At 45.2% G+C, this 13,491-nt stretch overlaps 1 protein-coding gene across 2 annotated transcripts in view; it reads right to left on the bottom strand.

Moving 5' to 3' along the window:
- Positions 1-95: 95 nt before the first annotated feature.
- The window catches only part of ACSS2 (acyl-CoA synthetase short chain family member 2), a 49,363-nt gene continuing 35,967 nt past the window's right edge, over positions 96-13,491 (bottom strand). For both annotated transcript variants that reach the window (XM_090286290.1, XM_090286291.1), the window contains 11 exons: positions 9,655-9,792; positions 8,529-8,699; positions 8,148-8,281; positions 7,825-7,957; positions 7,687-7,743; positions 7,413-7,493; positions 6,204-6,312; positions 2,409-2,477; positions 1,900-2,076; positions 1,099-1,173; positions 96-958 (listed from right to left, as the gene is read on the bottom strand). In XM_090286290.1, the coding sequence (XP_090142416.1) occupies positions 831-958; positions 1,099-1,173; positions 1,900-2,076; positions 2,409-2,477; positions 6,204-6,312; positions 7,413-7,493; positions 7,687-7,743; positions 7,825-7,957; positions 8,148-8,281; positions 8,529-8,699; positions 9,655-9,792 (1,272 nt within the window). In that variant the 3' untranslated portion in view covers positions 96-830. The remainder of the gene's footprint in view (positions 959-1,098; positions 1,174-1,899; positions 2,077-2,408; positions 2,478-6,203; positions 6,313-7,412; positions 7,494-7,686; positions 7,744-7,824; positions 7,958-8,147; positions 8,282-8,528; positions 8,700-9,654; positions 9,793-13,491) is intronic.

Here is a 13,491-nt window from a genome sequence, read left to right as displayed (position 1 = left end):
ATTCCAGAGAAAACCACTCCCCTTACCATTTCCCCACAAATTAGAGCAGGTAGCAAATATAGAACCTGTAAGATACCTAAGAAAACAAGTCACCATTTTTTTGAGGTCACAGATTTTATTCCGACAACCACGGCTTAAGCACAACCAAGGCAAGAAAAGAGTTTCATCTGAGAGTGTCTGTCGTGGGCACAACTGTGTTCCCATGAAGGGGAACAGAAGACAAAGAAGACAAGTTCCTCTGGCGCTAGGAACAAAACATTTACTTCTGCAAAGAAGCAAATGATCCAAAACCCATCTGGAAACAGCCTGCCTACAGAGCCCCTGGAGCAAATGGGCAGGCAAGTACTGTCATCTGGCACAAAAGACCCAGAGCAGAAGAAGCAAAGTGTTTAAAAAATAATAATAGTTCCAGGACTCACAAACAGGCATTGCTAAGGGCCAGTGCATGCCCAAGATAAGTACTGGTGCTACCTGAGAGCTGACACAGGATTACAGAGCTGCCTCCCTGCTTCTTCAGTCTAGGCCCTCACTTGTCCTCTGAATACTCAACTTGGGTTGGGAACATGGCCTTCAGGTCCCTGTTCTGGGCTCCAAGGGCTTTTTGTAAGCACAGCAACCTGAGGCTGACCTGGGTCCTGTTCCGTCTGCCTGGCAGTCACAGGAAATTGCCTCTACCCGGGAGTAAAGCTGGTCCTCGGTCCCAGAGAGCTGGTTGAGGGAGGCGGTGTGGGTCATCCCTGGCCCTCAGCACTCTTGGATGGGGGCAGGGACGGTGGACAAAAGTTTGGAAAGCCAAGCAGTGGGGAATCCTGGGTAAATGGCAGTCTTGTTCACTGGATGGTCCGGCAACGGTGGCTGAAGAGCTGGCTGATGACAGATGGGTCAGCCACGGTAGATGTATCCCCCAGGTCGTGGTCATTCTGAGCAATCTTCCGAAGTACCCGCCTCATGATTTTCCCTGGGGGACCACAGGCTTCTGGTTACCTGGTGACTGCACTGACCAACTCCAACCCTGCCAAAGGCTTCCATCCACCCACATGCCGCCACCACTGGGCCTCGGCCAATCCCAATCCCAATCCCTTGAGCCTTTGAACATACCTGAGCGGGTTTTAGGCAAGCTTGGTGCATTCTGGATGTAATCTGGTGTGGCAATGGGGCCAATCTTTTCTCTAACTGTAACCGACAAATCATTAAGCATTACCTCAGAACCCTTAGCCAGGCTCCCCAGAATTTAAGTAGAGATGGCTTTGGTCCCCACCTATTTCCTCTCCAAGGCCCTGTTCGCAGTCATTCTCAGGCTCACTCCTGTCTCTCTCTTTTTAACACATTGTCTCTTTCTATCTCATTTATCTTTTATTTTTAATTGATTTTAGGGAGAGAAACATTGATTTGTTGTTCCACCTATTTATGCATTCGTTGGCTGATTTTTCTATGCACCTTGAAGTATTGGGACAACATTCTAACCAATTGAGCTACCGGGCCAGGGCCTATCTCATTTACCTTCATCCACCTTCATGAAGCTCAGGCTCTAGAATCAGCCTGCTAGAGTTGAAATCCCACTTTTCTAGCAGTGTGGCCTTGGGAAAGTGATTTAACTTCTCTGAACTTCAATTTTCTTCATCTTTATAATGAAGGTAACAATAGGACCTATTTATGGGGAGATTATATGCATTTAAAGCACTTAGCCCAGTGGTGGCACAGAGAAAGAATTCTATACATGTCAGCCAGTACTATCCTAGTGGAGAGATTAATGGAGACTGAATGGAAAGAGGGCAATCAGCCCCCTGGGATCTGTTTGTGGTTTGGGGAGCAGCTAACTCCAGCCCCTCCCCAACAACCTACAGCAGTAACTGTCAGAACAAGCCCCGCAGTCCTTCCCTGCCCAGGGAAGCTCCTTACTCTGTTTCTTGAGCTCCTCGGTGAGAGTGGAGCTGAAGGTATAGCCATCACATAAGGTGACAAAGCAGTAGAGGCATTCGCCCTTCACAGGATGCGGGTGGCTGACCACAGCTGCCTCTGCAACAGCCTGATGTTCCACAAGTGCGGACTCCACCTCTGCCGTGCTCAGCAAGTGTCCTTGTCAAAAGGCAGCAAGTGCCATGAGAAAGACCCCGCCTCTACCCCAGCCCCTCTCCATCTGTGCCTACAGGGCAGTGGTCTGGTCAAATTAGAAAGGCCCTTCATTCATTCCCCATATGACATGCTTCAGTTGCCCTACCATCCCCGTTCCCCTAGTCACATTCCGGTGTTTATCACTCTTCCTCCAAAACCTGGGCTCAGAACTGCATGCTTCATTCCAAACATGGTCTGGCCAAAGGACATCCTGGCGCTCTCAAAAGGCTTAATTAAGCTGGGAGTTTCTGGGGGAGCAGGGCTAATGAGAAGGGAAAATAGTCCCTAGACCTCACCAGATACATTCAGCATGTCATCAATCCTGCCAGTGATCCAGTAATAGCCATCCTTGTCCCGCCGGCAGCCTGGGAAGTGAAGAAATGCACAGTGTAAAATAAATAACCCCACAGAAGGATACATGATCCACATTACCAGACCATCACACCCAGTGCACTAGCTTCCTAGCAAGTCTTCCTGCTTCTACTCTTGCCCACTGTGGTGGCCAGGCTCCAAAATGGCCACACTGATCTCTACCTCCTGGTATTCATACCCTACTGTAGGCCTTTCTCATTGTACTAGTTAGTCTGTGTGAACAATATAATTTGGCAGAAGTGATGGGATGTCATTTCTGCAATTAGACTATAGAAGACACTGCGGCTTCTATCTTAGTTGCGTTCTCTCAGATTATTTGCTCCGGGGGAAGCCAGCTGCCACATCATGAGTAGCCCTATAGGGAGGCCCCAGTGGCAGGAACTGAGGGTTCATGCCAACAGCCACATGAGTGAGCATGGAAGTGGGTCCTCTAGGCTCAGTCAAACCTTCAGACTACTACAGCTCCGAACAACAGCTTGACTGCAACCCTCAAGAGACTGAATGACTTCTGGCCAAGCGGGAGGCGTAAATACACATGCTGCATCTCCTCACAACCAAGAAGGAATTTACAACCACTTCAAAAAACTAAAAAAGAAAACAAAACAGAAAATCGAAACTACAGGGAAGTTCAGCAAAGAAATAAAGAAGAAATAATCAGCCAGAAAGGTAGGAAGGGCAGAGCTGGGACGGAGAGAAAGAGAAGCGGAGCAGTGGCTGTGGAAGCAGTGCTTGGCAGGCATCACGGCTAGAGGCGGCATGGCTAGCAGTAGCCGTGATGAAAAACACAGTCATACAGTTTAAACATGAGAAGCAATCCCAGCCCCAGACCAGATGGATCCCTGCCCCAGACCAGACCGAATAGTTTGTGGTTCCAGCGCTGGGGAAAATAGAGCCACATTACTTCTGACTGTGAAAGCCAGTGAGGGTTGGGGCAGAGGAAGAAGCTACCAGTTGCTAAAAGGAGGCAGCTTGCTTAGTACAGGAAGGGGGAGAAGTGCCTGGAAAAGCAGCGGCAACCAGCACTGTTCCCTCAGACCCCTCCCCCACATACAGCGCCAAAACTCAGTGAAACATGCCAGCACTAACAAATACAGCTCCGCCCCCTATAACGTAGCAGGTATGATATCACAGAGGCAAATGCAGAAAACTGTCAAGATGAGGAGACATAGAAGTACGGCCCAGAAGGGGGGTCAGATCAAGGTCCCAGTGACACAACTAAGCAACGAGCAGATCGCGCACCTAACAGATAAAGAGAGAGCAAACCTAACAGATGCACAGTGTAAGGCACTGGTGATAAAGATGCTCACAGAGTTGACAGAAACGATTAAACAGGACAGGGAAAGAATGAAGGCTATCCTAGCTGAAATGAAGGAAAATCCACATGAAACAAGTGGTGAAGGAATGGCAACCAGGATTCAAATCAACAAATTGGAATACAAGGAAGAAACAAACCGTAAACCAGTACAGAAGGAGGAAACAAGAATTGCAAAAAATGAGGAGAGGCTTAGAAACCTCTGAGATAGCTTTAAATGTGCCAATATCCAAATCATAGGGTTGCCAAAAGGTGAAGAGGGAGAGCAAGAAATTGAAAAATTATGCAAAAAAAAATAATGAAGGAAAACTTTCCTAATTTGAGGCAGGAAATGGACATATGGGTTCAGGAAGCACAGAGTCCCAAAAAACTAGACCCAGGGAGGACCACACCAAGACACATCATAATTAAATGCCAAAGGTTAAGGATAGAGAATCTTAAAAGCAGCAACAGAGAAGAGGAGAATTACCTACAAAGGGGTTCCTATAAGACTGCCAGCTGATTTCTCAAAAGAAACTTTGCAGGCAAGAAGGGACTGGCAGGAAATATTCAATGTTATGAAAAGCAAGAAACTACAACCAAGATTACTCTATCCAGCAAAGCTATCATTCAGAATGGAAGGGCAGAGAAAGTACTTCCCAGACAAGGTGAAGCAGGTGAAGCTGAAGGAGTTCATCATCACCAAGCCATTATTATATGAAATGTTAAAGGGACTTATTTAAGAAAAAGAAGATCAAAACTATGAACATTAAAGTGAAAACAGTATTACAACTATCAACAGAAGCTAGGGAATGGAAACAAAGGCAAACTAAGCAGACAACTAGAGTAGGAACAGAATCATAGGTATGGGGAGCATGTGAGGGGAGGGCCACTGGGAAGGTGAAGGGGGAAAGGGAGGAAAATGGTGCAGGAATTAAGAAGCATAGTAGGAAGGTGCAGAATGGACAGGGGGATGTTGAAAAGAGCTTTATGCACAACCCATGGACTAAGTGGGGGGTGCTGCTGGCGGGAGGAGGGGTTGCTGAGTGGGTGGGAGCAAAGGGAAAAGAAATTGGGATAACTGTAACAGAATAATCAATAAAACATACAAAAATTTTAAAAATAAATAAGTAAAAGAGACTGAATGAGAACCACTAGCTATGCTAGTCTGTGTTGCTGATCCTCTGAAATTGTATGAGGTAAAATAATATTTGTTGTTTTAAGCCACCAAGGTTGGGGGTAATTTGCTCCACAACAATAGATAACTAATACACCCACCAAAAATTTATTCTCCATAGATTAGGCAAAGTTATTTTCTTTTTAAAAAAATATTTATTTATTTTTTAGAGAGAGGGGAAGGGAGGGAGAAAGAGAGGGAGAGAAACATTGATGTGAAAGAGAAACATCGATTGGGTGCCTTTGCACATGCCCCAGTGGAGGACTGAATCTGCAACCCAGGCAGGTGTCCTGACCAGGAATCGAAATGGTGACCTTTCAGTTCACAGGCTGATGCTCAACCAACTAAGCCATGCTGGCAAGTTATTTTCTAAACAGTAAATCAGTCCTCATCACTTCTCTGCTCAAAACCTGCAAAAGCCTCCCTCTGTACATTGGATATCAAACTTCGCCATGGCCCACAAGGCCTTATCTGCATCTCCAGCTTCTTATGACATTCTTCCCTTTGCTCACTACACGCTGGCCACACAGGCTTCAGTCTGTTCCTCAGGTATTTCAAGCATGTGTCTGCACAGAACACTCACACTTACTCCACATTTTCCCATGACTGGCTCCTTCTCACCTTTCAGGTCTGTGATCAAATGTCACTTCTGAGAAGCTTTCTCTCGCCATCCCATATATGGCCATGCCTTCAGACACTCTTTATTCCATTCCCTTATTTAGACCATTTTTTCTTCATAGCACTTATCACTAAGACAAGCTTATTTACTTGTTTGCTGAATTTATTACCTATATTCCTTTAATAGAAAGTAAGACCCATGAGAGCAGAGACCTTGCCTGCCTCATTCATGGTGATACCCCCCATGTTTAGATCAGTGCCTGGACATAGTAGATGCTAAATAAATATTTGTGGATGAATGCAATGGTGGATGGACACATGGTCACAGCCTCCAGGTATGGGGACACATATGACATAATATTGCTATATGCCCAATCTCTTTCAACACAGGAGCAATGACAAGAACTTCTTTCCTCACACATCAAATCTCAGATGGCACCACACTGAGACCCATTCCGCAATACTCATTCCTGCTCTTACAGTCTTTGTAGCTCTGCCTCAATGTTAGACACTAATACATAGGACACATTTCTCTCCCTGTGTTTCTTCACCCTTAGCCAGCTCTTCCTGAAAATCGGAGGGAAAGGTACATGTCTTGATAGGAAGTATGGGAAGGGGATAGCCAAGGCTCACCATCTCCTGTCACATAGTACCCAGGGAACTTCTTAAAGTAGGTCGTCTCAAAGCGTTCATGATTCCCATAGACTGTGCGCATGATCCCTGGCCAGGGCTGCTTGAATACCTGGAGAGTGAGGAAGGCACAGTAGTCACATCTGTTACTCTGTCTCAATGAAAGATTATCAAAACTTTGCCAATCTAAGGAGAAATGGCCTGAATGCCTGCCATTCCTGAGAAGTAGTACAAAGCACAGGCTTCGGAGATAGATAATCCGGGCTTGGAATCCCAACTGCGCCACTTACTATGTGACCTCAGTAAGTAACTTTATCTATCTGAGCTCAGGATCCTCATCTGTAAATCAGAGAGAATAACCTGGGGATTAAATTGATAGCAGGTAGAAGATGCCTAGCACAATGTTATGCTGATGATAAGCAATTAGTAAATTTGAGTCTCCTTCTGGGTAGTCCCTCAGGAAAGCAGGTCCAGTTTGATGCAAATGAAAACAATAAAAATGTGGGACCCACTTATGAGTAAATAATTTCTCCAAACAATAACATCCCGTGGCAGATGGACAAGATGATGGCTAAGAGGCAGAAGGATTCAAGTGTTGGCCTTGTTACTAATTTGTTCTTAGTAAAAGTGAAGTGGGGTGGAGAGTAGAGGCTGAGTATGTAACAACTAAGATTTCTTAAGCACTGTTAGGTTCTGTGCTAAACTTCACATGGATCATCTAATCAATCCAGAAACAACAGAAGACAAAGGTACTATTATAACTCTAGTTTACAAATGAGAAATTTAGATTCAAAAGAGTTAGGTAACTTATCTGAGGTCACAGAAGAGGCAGAGCCAGGATTTGAACCCAGGCAGGTTGACTCTGGAGCCTTTATGATTTCCCCCTATGTTGTGAAGTTTCCTTTCACACTAGAATGAATGTTTGTCAAAGGAAGAGTTGGGACTAAGTCTTCCAGACCCAAAAAAGGCACCATCAGGATATTTCCAGCAGAGCCCTTCAGAGCCTCATGGGCCAAAATGCAGAGAGAGAGGCAGGCAAAGTATACAGAACAATTCCCTACAGGATCTCTGCAAACAATAAACCCTCAACCATGGACCTTTGGTCACAGCAGCTACCAGGAGAGATTAGGTTCTAAACCCTGAAGCAGTGCAGTCTCCCTTAGTGGACCCTTTTCCCCCCTCCTCTAAGACCGCTAAGGGCCACGGCCTCACCAGATAGCCTTCAGCTTCACCTTCCAACTCTTCCCCAGACTCATTCAGGATTGCAGGAGCTACACCAAAGAATGGGAAGGTCTAGAAGCAAACAAGAGACAGGACCCAAGGAGAGAAATGAGGCAGTTCTGACTCAACTCTACCTCTCCCAAGGAGATGCAGAGCCCCACATTAATCACACATCTCAGTCTAGTCCCCACCCCTCTACTTAGGCCAAATGCCCCAAGACTCTATCCTTGCCTAGCCCAAGACCAGCCAAGGGAGCCTCACTCACAGCAGAACCAGGCTTCATGGGTGTTGCACCAGGGAGGGGTGTCAGCATATGGCCACCCTGTAGAAGTCAGAGATCAGGGGTTTGAGTCAGTCCTCCCACATTGTCCCTGAGCCCCAACCTTCTGTAACCCTTACTCACTGTCTCTGTCTGCCAGAAGGTGTCCACGACGGGGCAGCGCCGGGCACCTACTATCTGGTGGTACCACAGCCAGGCCTCAGGGTTGATGGGCTCACCTACTGTGCCTAACACCTGTAAGGATGCCCGGCTATGCCTTGGGCAGGGGAGTGGGGAAAGAGGATGGCTCTGAGTACCACTGGGAATCAGGAAGACACATCCAGGCTCTACTGCCCACCCACCCCCATTCCAGGCCAGGGAGATGGAACAGTGGCATGGAAACAACTGCACAAAGGCCAGTCGTTCTAAGGGACACCCATGGGGCAGCAGCTGGGGAGGGGTCTCACTTGGTGACAGGCTTATCTCCAAACTTCATGAGCAGGCGGATAGCTGTAGGTGCTGTGTAGAACTTGGTCACCTTGTACTTGTCCACAATGCTCCACATGCGGCTCACGTCCGGGTATGTGGGGATACCCTCAAACTAACCGCATTGAAGGCTGGTCATTTCTGATCCTTCCCAAAGGTCCCTCCATCCCCCTACCATAGCCTCAGGCTCAGTAATGTACCCTTTCTGACAAACCCATGACTTCACTCCCTTACCAGATGAGCCAGAATTATGTAAGTCCTACTGCTTCTAGACCAAGTGGCCTTGGGAGGCAGTCATCCAGGATCACCTTTTCCATCCCCTAATTAAGGCAGGTAGCCATGGTACCCAGGTCCCTTCTCACCAAAACACTGGTGGCACCGTTGGCCAGTGGCCCATAGGTGACATAGGAATGGCCAGTGATCCAGCCAATGTCTGCTGTGCACCAGAACACGTCCTCTGGATGGAAGTCAAACACGTACTTGAAGGTTGTGGCCACATAGAGCATGTAGCCTCCAACTGTGTGTACCACACCCTGGGGGGGAAAAGAAGGCCTCAGAATGGGGCTTGGGCTCACCCCCACTGACCACCAAAGTGGGCTGGGCAGACTAGTGGTAGATCCTCCGCAGGCATTTTGGCCCTGCCCACACTCCTTTCACACCATCCATCTCTCTTCCATCCCCTTTTCTCCATGTTGTCATGTCACACCTCACACACATGTACAGTCAGTCCATCATTCACACCCACACCCTAAAACGGTATTACAAAACCACCCACATTACTCTCACACATGAGCACTTTGAATACACTCACAGATAGTGCTTCTGTTGTGCATTTGTGCACACACATTCAATTACATGTTGACAGAGTGAGAGGGGAGAAAAAAAGACAATCTTCTCTTACTTCATCAATATCCCCATCCCTAGGAAAGAGAGACCAAAATTGTGTTTCTAAAAACCCATTAGGGATATTCCAAAGTATGTGGAGAAAATAATTTAGGGATGGGGTAGGTGGAAGGCAGAGTGACATCTTTCAAGTCAATGGAACAGTCAGAATTTCCTTAAGTATTTCTGGCTCCCACTCTGCCCTGAAGGGGACTAGATGTTAAAGTGTGGCATGTTCAAGAAACCAAACTCTAAGAGCTGTAGTCTAGGAGCCCAAGAGGGATCCTTGTGCCCACCTGTGGCCTTAAGTGGAACAGGGCAGCTGTCCTTCAACCAAACCATGTAGGCATGAGCAAAAAAACATTGATATAAGCCACATGGACTGATACTTTTCTCATTTTCTGGGCAATAAGAAAGCCCTCAGTTGAATAATTCACCCTAGGCCTCACAATCTAGCATCTTAATTTCCTTTAAAAAAGGTAATGTGACATTTCTGAAACTCAGAGTTGTCAAGTAAAATTGATGTCATTACATGCTTCCTCAGAAACTCACTTCTCACCCTTACACAGTATACACGCATGTGCACATGTGCACACACACACTTGCCTTGGGTTTGCCTGTGGAGCCACTGGTGTATAGGATGAAGAGCGGGTCCTCAGCATCACACCACTCAGGCTCACACTCATCCCCTGCCTCCTGCATGAGTTCATGCCACCACAAGTCAACACCCTCATTCCAGGAAATCTGCAAAAGGAAGACAGGAATGGGCAGGAAAAAACTGTGAACAGCTCAAAATGGGGGTAGGAGCTACCTGGCACCTGGAAGGGCTGGGGTGGGACTGGGAGGTAAAGGTTGTGGAAGGGAGGAGGAGGCCCTGTAAGGGTGGAATAGAGCAGAGAGAACAGGAACAGAATAGCAGGCTTCCTGGGTGCTCCTAGCTCCCTCCTCCAAAGTTCCCCCTCACTTGGCCCTCAGGCTGAGGAGGGCTCCTCGGTTGGTCTCTTCTCATCCTTCAATTCTTAGTTTAAATGTCATCTTGGGAAGGCTTTCCTTGAATAGTATCTGGTATTATTCATCACCCCTGCTATTATTCTTGATCATAGCACCATATTTCTTTCCCACACAGCACTTATTTCTGGTTATCTTAGTTGCTTGCTTGATTACTGACTCCCCAACTAGATAGTGATCTCTGTTAAGTGCAGTGGTATTGCTGTCTTTTTTTCCACTTATATCCCCAACACCTAGCAAAATGCCTGACACTCAAAAGGTCCTCAATACATTTTTGTTGGATCAATGAATATGCACACACAGGCCTGCATACACACATATGTACTTATGGGACTAGTGGCTCATCGGCAGGGATGCAAACACCACACAATTCAGAAATGCCAAATTAGTCAGAGCCTGCAGATAAGGTAGGCATCTGGCCCTGTTAGTTAGCAGTAAAAGAAGTCACCAGATCGTGGTCCAAGTACCTTTTCCTGAGTGTCCAGACCTCATTCTCCATCTGGAGGGTCCTACCGTTGCTCTGCCCCTGCTTTTACATCACTGGTACCAATGATTTTCCCATAAAGACATTTGCTTGAGGTTCCATGCATCAGGAAGTTTTGTTTTAAGTTGGTGAAGAAAGACCAAGGTGGACTTCTCCCAGTGGAAGGATGTCCTATACCAGAGTGCCTTTGACAGCTAGCTATTTCTGGATCTGTCATCCCTAGATTCTTCTAAACTCTGCTTGAAACTGTTTTACTTTCCTGGTTATATCACCTCTTTGAACAAAGTTTTCTGAGCCTGTTCTTTGCTGAGTGAAACTGGAGTCCCTGAATTTGTCCAAAATTTGCACTGGATTTCAATCCCAGTTCTGCCACTTCTCAGCAAGTCACTTGACCTTGTTACCCCTTTTTAAAATGAGGATAGCCATTCTTGCCCCAATGGTCTCACAGGATTTGGGGAATATCAAAAGAGATAGGTATTATACAATAGTAAACATCAAGCCTTGGGTTATCCTGGGGGGTGAGGAAGACTGATGAATGTCAGGAAAGATAGAAGTTTAGTTCCCCTGAACTCCTCTGGGAGATGAATTTAAGGGTATAATAATGGGAACTGTTTGGGGTTTGCTTTAGTTGTCACAAAGTCCTTTAATATTCGTTAGCCTCTCATATGTTCAATGGCCCTGGCTGAGAGGTAGACATGATAGTGTAAGAGAAACACCCTATTCCTGTTGTATGTGTATATGCTAATCTACTGTGTACATATTTGGTTAAAAAAAACCCAAAGTGTTAGACACATGCCGTGATAAATTATAAAATGACTCTCTAAACACTCTCCTTTTTCTCTACGATCTGCCCCTTAGTATATAGAGAATTTGAAGTTTTTGGCATATAAGCATCATGTGAATGACAAGCCCAGGCCATTAAAAATTTAAGAAGAAAAAGAAGAGAGAGCTGCCATTGAGATAAAAAACACAAAGCACACCCTATTTTTTAGTGAAATAGCCATATGGGTCTACACATGCCTTGTCACATGAACACTTTTTTTTCTTGCCCAATGATCTACTTTAGATGAGGTCATTAATGTATTTAAGCAGAAGTGTGTCAATATTGCTGCAGGCCAATAGTGCAGGTCTACAATACTGGTGAATTATCACAGAAAAGAGACGAGGTACATGAAGGGCAAGTTATATTGTGACAATGAGAGGACTCTTATAATCTTATAAAACTTCTCTTTGTGGATGTGTGAGTATGAAGGAGGGCGACAGACATGCTTCAGATGTGGAGCTGATAACCAGTACCAGGAAGTAGGGTGAGAGGTCAATTAGTGCTGCAAACATGGTTTGTGAATTCGGTGTGTGCCTAGGAGCGCCCAACCCTTTGAACCAGGACAGGGCTTGAATTTTCTGAAATACACATTGAGGAGTTGAGTTGGCCTTTGTCCTTGGACCAGGATAGCCTCAGGGAGGGCAGCTACCAGGTGTTATAGAGAAACACACAGAAGCTCATAGGTGACATAGATAAGGAGGACACATACAAATTGTGCAGGCCTAGCCTTAAAGACTGCTTAAGGATGAGGGGTTTGGAGCTCTGCCAAGAATTCTGCAGCTTTGACTGCAATTCTCAGGCAAAGAAACCTAGATTTTGTAAGCCCATTTTTATGGTCTTCGGGTTTTGGTTACTAATTGTTTTCACCTCCAAGAAACAAAAATCCAGGAGCCTGTGGCCTGAAGATCTTTACTTCTTTTCTCATTTCCTCTTAGAAATGCCAGCCTGCCTATGTTAAAAGCAATAAAAGCTAATATTTATGGAATAGTTACTATGTGTTGAGCACCTTGCATATATTGGCAAAACACCTTCAGGTAGGTACAGCTATTATCCTTATTTTACAGATGGGGAAACTGAGGCTAGGCTGCTTACATAACTTGCCCAAGCTTCCAAATTAGCAGGTAAAAGAGCAAGAATTTAAACCCAAGTAGTCTGGCTCCAGAGCCTATACTTTAATCACCAAGTTTGTTTCCTCCTTCAAGAGAAAAAGTACCAGGTTTCTGCCTGAGTTTGTATTTTATTTAGTTTTTAAATATTTTATTTATTTATTTATTTTTTTAGAGAGAGGAAGAGAGGGAGAGAAACATCAATGTGTGGTTGCCTCTTGCGCACCCCCAACTGGGGACCTGGCCCGCAATCCAGGCATGTGCCCTGACTGGGAATCAGACCTGGGACCCTTTGGTTCGCATGCCAGCACTCAATACACTGAGCCTGAATTTTAAAAGGAAGCTGTCACTGAACATTTTTTCATATGTCCTCTTTAGAGAAGTGTCTATTCAGGTCCTTGGTCCATTTTTAAATTGGATGGTTTGTCTTCCTGGTGTTGAAGTGTATAAGTATTTTATATATTTTTGAAATTAAACCCTTATAATAGTATCATTGGCAAATATGTTCTCCCACGTAGTGGGTTCGTTTCATTTTGTTGGTTTCTTTTGTTGTGCAGCTTTTTAATTTGATGTAGTCCCATTTGTTTGTTTATTTTTTTCTTTTTTTCCCTTGCCCTAGGAGATATGTCACCAAAAATATTGCTACATGAGATGTCTGAGATTTTACTTCCTGCCTATATTTTTTTGTGACTTTTATGGTTTTGCAATCTACATTTAAGTCTTTTATCCACTTTGAGTTTATTCTTGTGTTTGGTGTAAGCTGGTGGTCTATTTTCTTTTTTAGGGGGTGTACCTGTCCAATTTTCCCAATACCATTTATTGAGGAGATTATTTTTACTCCATTGTATGCTTTTGCCTACTTTGTCAAATATTAATTGACCATAAAGATGTGGGTTGATTTCTGGGCTCTCTGTTCTTGTGCCAGTACCAGACTGTTTTAATCACAATGGCTTTGTAGTATACTTTGATGTCTGGTATTGTGATCCCTCCAATTTTATTCTTCTTTCTCAGGACAAAGAACA

The sequence above is a fragment of the Furipterus horrens genome, unplaced genomic scaffold (genome assembly GCF_987537825.1).
Source record: "Furipterus horrens unplaced genomic scaffold, mFurHor1.1.pri manual_scaffold_8, whole genome shotgun sequence".
Classification (NCBI taxonomy): Eukaryota; Metazoa; Chordata; class Mammalia; order Chiroptera; family Furipteridae; genus Furipterus; species Furipterus horrens.
The sequence above is the reverse complement of the archived record's forward strand: the minus strand, read 5'-3'. Positions and strand labels throughout refer to the sequence as shown.